The following is a 5985-nucleotide window of genomic DNA, read 5'->3' as shown; positions in this document are numbered from 1 at the left end:
GTTATAATGGGAACCCCTTGATAGTTCGCGTTAAATAAAACTCCTCCAGCAAGCCCAACCTTGGTTTTACCATTTGCCACCTAGCCATTTTCCCTTGGGTTCCTGGACTCAAGGGTCATCTTTATTTTAAACCCCCGGGCCAGTGCTCCTCTGAGTGTTGGTCCAACTTGTTAGCCGCCGGTGGCCACCAGGGGCAACTCTGGGCTGGCCTACCGGAAGTTTGGACAATCTGGTGTGCCCTGAGAACAAGATATGTGCAGCTCCTATCGGGATTTGTTGGCACATTCGGGTGGCTTTGCTGGTTTAGTTTTACCATTGTCGAGATGTCTTGTAACCGGGATTCTGAGTCTGATAGGGCCGTCCTGGGAGAAGGAATATCCTTCGTTGACCGTGAGAGCTTGTGATGGGCTAAGTTGGGACACCCCTGCAGGGATTTGAACTTTCGAAAGCCGTGCCCGCGGTTATGGGCAGATGGGAATTTGTTAATGTCCGGTTGTAGAAAACCTGAATACTTAACTTAATTAAAATGGATCAACAGCGTGTGTAGCCGTGATGGTCTCTTTTCTGCGGAGTCTGGGAAGAGAACACGGTCTCGTATTATGCTTGAACGTAAGTTGTTCTAGGATCACTTCTTGATCATAGTTTCTCGACCTTGCCTTTCTTTTCTCTTCTCGCTCTCATTTGCGTATGTTAGCCACCATATATGCTAGTGCTTGCTGCAGCTCCACCTCATACCTTTTACCTACCCATAAGCTTAAATAGTCTTGATCGCGAGGGTGTCAGATTGTTGAGTCCCTGTGACTCATAGATTACTTCCAAAACCAGATGCAAGGACCGATGATACCATTCCAGGAGATGCGACTGAGCTCAAGTGGGAGTTCGATGAGGACTCAGGACGATACTACGTTTCTTTTCTAGACGATCAGTAGTGGAGTCCAGTTGGGGCGATCGGGGACATTATGCATTTGGGGTTGTCTTTATTTTGGTTCCGTAGTCGGACCTTGATTGTATCTGGATGATTGTAATGCTATATTTATGTTATTGTGTGAAGTGGTGATTGTAAGCCAACTATGTACCTCTTTCTTATTCAGTACATGGGTTGTGTAAAGATTACCCCTCTTGCGACATAGCCTACAATGCGGTTATGCCTCTAAGTCGTGCTTCGGCACGTGGGAGATATAGCCACATCGTGGGTGTTACAATATGTAAATAGCATGATAATTTACACACCGCAAACATAATAAGTAACATACAAATATCGTGATAACTTTGATCCTGAGAAAAAAGTTGTCGAAAACACCCCCCGGTATTTTTTGTGTCAATTACGTGATAATTTACTCACCACAATTTCGATAACTCACGTTCAAACACAATGATAACTTTTATCCGGGGGAATAGTAGTTGGAAAGATACCCCATTAATTTTTGTGTAAATAGCATGTGAATTTACAAACTGCAGACATGATAACTTATATGCAACACTGTGGTACATTTGACCTAAGGAAAGATGTTGAAAACATACCCCTAGTACATTTTGTGTAAATAGCAGGATGCTTTACTCACCGTAGATTTCATAGCTTATGTACGAACACCATGATAACTTTGACCTGGGAAAAAACTGTTGTTGACAACATTTCGGGGTGGGGGAGAGGGCACCCCCGATAACTTCTATGTAAATAACATGGTAATATATGGACAACACAGATGATAATTCACGTACAAATCACGGTAACTTTGAATATGGGTCCCGATAACTTCTGTGCAAACGACATGGTAATATATGTATAACAAAGCTGATAACTCAGGTACAATACCGTGGTAACTTATGACCACCGGAATAAAAGTTGTTGAAAAAAGATACTCCCGATAACTTCTGCCTAAATAGTATGGTAATATATGCACAACAGAGCTGATAACTCACGTACAAGCACCGCGGTAAATTTGACTACATTTTTTTCTTTCAAAAAGACATAATCTCGATACCTTTTGGGTAAATAACATGGTAATACTAGACCACAGACCTGATAATTGACATAAAAATACCACAATAACTTTGATCCACGGAGAAGAAGTTGAAAAACACATCCTTAATAACTTCAGCATAAATGTCATGGTAATTTATGCATCATAGACCTAATCATACGTGGCCAATAGGTCGGCTCATGCACTGCACGATCCGGCACGTACTAAACAGGTCTGCCCCGACACGACTTGCAAGTTTCCATTTTTATAAGTGAGTCATGTCATGTTGGCATGTGGACCTCACCTCTTGGCCCAGGCACAACATTGATCATAGACGGTGGATATTGGATAAATTACTTACAATACCATGGTAAATTTTGACCCAGGCAAAAAAGTAGTTGAAACATATCCCGGTAACTTTAGTGTAAAACCATAATAAGTTACGTACTATAAGCATGATAGTTTATTTGGTCTAGGCGTGGTAACTTTTGGCCTGAAAAAAAGTCGTCGAAACATATCAACATGGGATCTAGTTTCGAAGATCTCGCCGTGACGAATTTTTTACGTGAAAATGAATTTTGAATCGGAGCGACGGTTTGAGCTACAAAACATTTTAAAGTTCAAAATAGGGAGAATCTTTTGCTGACATCATCTTCTTTATCTTTTACTCCATCCGTTCCTAAATATTTGTCTTTCTAGAGGTTTTAATAAGTGACTACATTCGAAGCAAAATGAGTGAATATACACTCTAAAATATGTCTATATACATCCGTATGTGGTAACCATTTGAAATCTCTAGAAAGACAAATATTTAGGAACGAAGGGAGTAGTTTGCATGCATGCATGGACTCATTAGTCAAGGTTGGTTGCATGCGCTTTCTCCACCACCACGCATAGGACATTAGCTAGTAAGGTTGCATGCATGTGTGATTGGATAAGAAGGGGAAGGTGTTCGAATCTGTTGTTTATATTCGAACCAGTTAGGAAGTGAGCACAGTCCTTGACGTCATAATATAAGAACGTTTTGCAAGATAAAACAACTTGAAAAATAAACTTATAATATGAAATGGAGGGAGTAATAATTTATAATTTATTCTGTAGCACAATCGGCAGGCGTCGCAGTCATCTGGCGGCAGATTAGCACACACCCTTCGTCTTCCCGGAAACAAGCGACACGCTCCTGTGACCGGACACCGCCTCCCTCTTGACGACCTTGACGGACGCCTCCTCCTTGGCGCTCCTGGCCGGACCGAGCTCGATGGTGAGCCTCATCTTGGGCACGGGGCCCTTGGCCGCCAGGTCCAGCTCGCTCAGCGCCATGCGCACGTGCGACAGGAACCTCTCGGCGAGCGGCCGGCCGAAGTCCTCCCGGACGACCACACGGAGCACCGTCATGTGCTCCAGGTTCGCCGGCATCGTGTACGCCGGCACAATCCACCCGAACCGGCGCAGGTTCGCCGACAGCTTGAACGCCAGCGAGCCGTCCCTGATGCCCCTGAAGGTGAAGGCCACCAGTGGCACGCCGTCTTCCTTGGAGATGACGTCGAAACGCCCCGTGCGCAGGAGCCCCTCCCGGAGCGTTCTGGCGCTCTCCATGCAGTTCTCCATCACATTCTTGTACCCCTGCACGCGGCGATACGAAACATATGACTGCTATTCTGTGCTCTGTAAATTAGTTAGCCTGAAGATTGGTCTGTTGATGAATTTTGTACCTCGAAACCTAGCCGAAGAAATTGGTAATATTGTGCGATGATTTGGCTGGACCCTGCACAATATCAAACATGTGAAACAATTCAAGAACGTGAAATCGAATTATAGAATCAAATCAGGGATTCTGTCTGTTGATCGGTTAATTTCTTGGACTAAAAAATGTTCGTGCCTTTGGAGAAGTTGAGCGTGAAGGTTGGCTGGTCGGCGCCGAGGTAGTTGATGTGGAAGATGAGCTCGTCGGGGAGATCCTCCTTGTTGCGCCATATCACCCATCCGACGCCGGGGTAGACGAGGCCGTACTTGTGGCCGCTGACGTTGATGCTCTTCACCAGCGGCAGCCGGAAGTCCCACTCCAGCTCGGGGTACAGGAACGGCGCGATGAACCCGCCGCTCGCCGCGTCCACGTGGATCGGGGTGTCCCACCTGCCAGCCACGTCATAATCATATATAAGTTCATAAAACAGGGATTGATGAAATTTCCGATGCACGGATTTGAGGATTTGAGCAAGCCGACCTTGTTCGCTTGTTCTTGGCGGCGAGGAGGTCGTTGAGGCGCTTGACGTCCTCGAACTCGCCGGTGAGGGTGGAGCCGAGGATGGCGGCGACGCAGATGGTGTTCTCGTCCACCATCTCCACGGCCTTGTCCGGGTCCATCACGTAGCACCCTTCGCTCAGCTTCACCTCCTTGAGCTCCACCTCGAAGTAGCGCGCGAACTTCTCCCAGCACACCTGCATCACAGAGCAGAACATGTTACTTATGATCCAACTCTGTCTTACTTGATGAAGCAAATGTAAGCGCGTTCTCTATGGTGTTACCTGAACATTGGCTCCCGTGACAATGTTGGGCTTGTCGTATGGCTTCCCCTCCGCCTTCCGCCGGTTCTGCCAGCGCCGCTTGAACGCCAGGCCGGCGAGCATTATTGCCTCCGAGGACCCGACCGTGCCGACCCCGACGGCAGTCTCGCCGGCGCCTACCGGCGCGTTGAACAGCCGCGCTATGATGTTCACGCACCGGTTCTGCGCACAGACAGCGTTGTTGATCAATCCGAACCGGACACGTACGAAGGGTCAGACGGAAAGAAAACACATATCGGAATGCCACTAGCTAGCTTGCCTGGAGCTCGGTGGTGACGGGGTACTCGTCCATGTCGGCGTAGTTCTTGTTCATGCCCTCGAGGATGAGCCGGTCGCACTCGGGCTCCATCCAGGTGGTGACGAAGGACGCCAGGTTCAGCCGCGGGCTGCCGTCCAGCAGCAGCTCGTCGTGGATGATCTGGTACGCCGCGTCCTTGGAGATCGACCTCGCCCCGAGCTCGTAGCTCGGGACCGGCTCCTGCACGTACCTCGACGCGAACACGGCGGCCGACGCGGCCGCCTCGTCGCTCTGAACATGCGTCAGAACCATGCCTGTAGCTCCGTGTCAGGCGAGTCCTTTCTTATTTCCCTCTGAACACAGTTCTTAGGCAACACGAACCATATATATACAGGAGGGTTAACCTGGAATGTTGATTTCTTGTGCTTTGCTTGCCACATGTTGGTTTTGGCTGCCCGGCGACTCTGCTTCGCCCCCAAGTTGAGTCCTTGCTTCCTTGTTGCTGCAATGCGGCTGCTTTACTTGATGTCAGCTTCGATTCTTTTTGTGGGATCTCTGTTGCTTCCCACTGCTGCTCAAGTATTCCTTAATTGCTCCTGCGTAGCAGGTTTGTAACTATTCGATTGTTATTCAAAGATGACCGAGAATATATGGTCTGCCATTTGTTCGATCCTCGAGTGATGTGGGGCTTTGTCACGATTCACCACCATGTTCGGGTTAGGCCCGGAGAATGGGACTTGGGAGTTTCTGCCCGAGCTCAAAACCACCTCGTGAATAGCAAAATAAAAAAAAAGTAGTATTTTTTAGAAAAACTATTTCTTTTGGCAACAAACATGGTTGAATGTTCTACATACTTGCAAATTTCCATGAAGAAACATACTACTAATGCTCTGAGCGGAAACAAAGGAAATCGATGCCTCAAAAACTTATTTTCGAAAGCATTTTGTAGTGTTCATTTAGTTTCTTTTCCAGACCTCCACGAATATGATTTCATCACGAAAATTTTCAGGAATGAAGAAAACAAAGCAATGTTTATTGTTAAAAAATCAGGATTTTTATTATTATTTTATTGTTCATAACGGAGCATTTGAGCTTAGAATTAGAAGGGTATTTTAGCGGAGAATGTGTTTATTAGTCTGTTCTCGTACTTGGGTTTAGTCTGAGCAATCCCTAAAACTGGCCTAAGCACACAGTGCGGAAAATAATTTTGTATTGAAAATT

At 46.7% G+C, this 5985-nt stretch overlaps 1 protein-coding gene across 1 annotated transcript; it reads right to left on the bottom strand.

Annotated features, from left to right (window-relative positions):
• Positions 1–3002: 3002 nt before the first annotated feature.
• Positions 3003–5104, bottom strand: LOC119355282 (glutamate decarboxylase 2-like). The gene is made up of 6 exons (XM_037622069.1): positions 4786–5104; positions 4488–4688; positions 4186–4400; positions 3841–4094; positions 3674–3726; positions 3003–3584 (listed from the first exon to the last, which is right to left on the bottom strand). Exons 1-6 carry the CDS (start codon positions 5074–5076, stop codon positions 3099–3101), a joined length of 1500 nt encoding a protein of 499 aa, XP_037477966.1. The 5' UTR covers positions 5077–5104; the 3' UTR covers positions 3003–3098.
• Positions 5105–5985: the final 881 nt, after the last annotated feature.

Source organism: Triticum dicoccoides, chromosome 2A (genome assembly GCF_002162155.2).
Source record: "Triticum dicoccoides isolate Atlit2015 ecotype Zavitan chromosome 2A, WEW_v2.0, whole genome shotgun sequence".
Lineage (NCBI taxonomy): Eukaryota > Viridiplantae > Streptophyta > Magnoliopsida > Poales > Poaceae > Triticum > Triticum dicoccoides.
The sequence above is the reverse complement of the archived record's forward strand: the minus strand, read 5'-3'. Positions and strand labels throughout refer to the sequence as shown.

Bases quoted from the DNA above. Each gene is read 5' to 3' on its own strand.
- LOC119355282 (XM_037622069.1), bottom strand. From the start codon at position 5,076: ATGGTTCTGACGCATGTTCAGAGCGACGAGGCGGCCGCGTCGGCCGCC. The intron at 3,727-3,840 runs GCACGAACATTT...GATATTGTGCAG, and splicing joins CACGCTCAACTTCTCCAAAG to GGTCCAGCCAAATCATCGCA. The intron at 3,585-3,673 runs GTACAAAATTCA...CGCCGCGTGCAG, and splicing joins TTCTTCGGCTAGGTTTCGAG to GGGTACAAGAATGTGATGGA.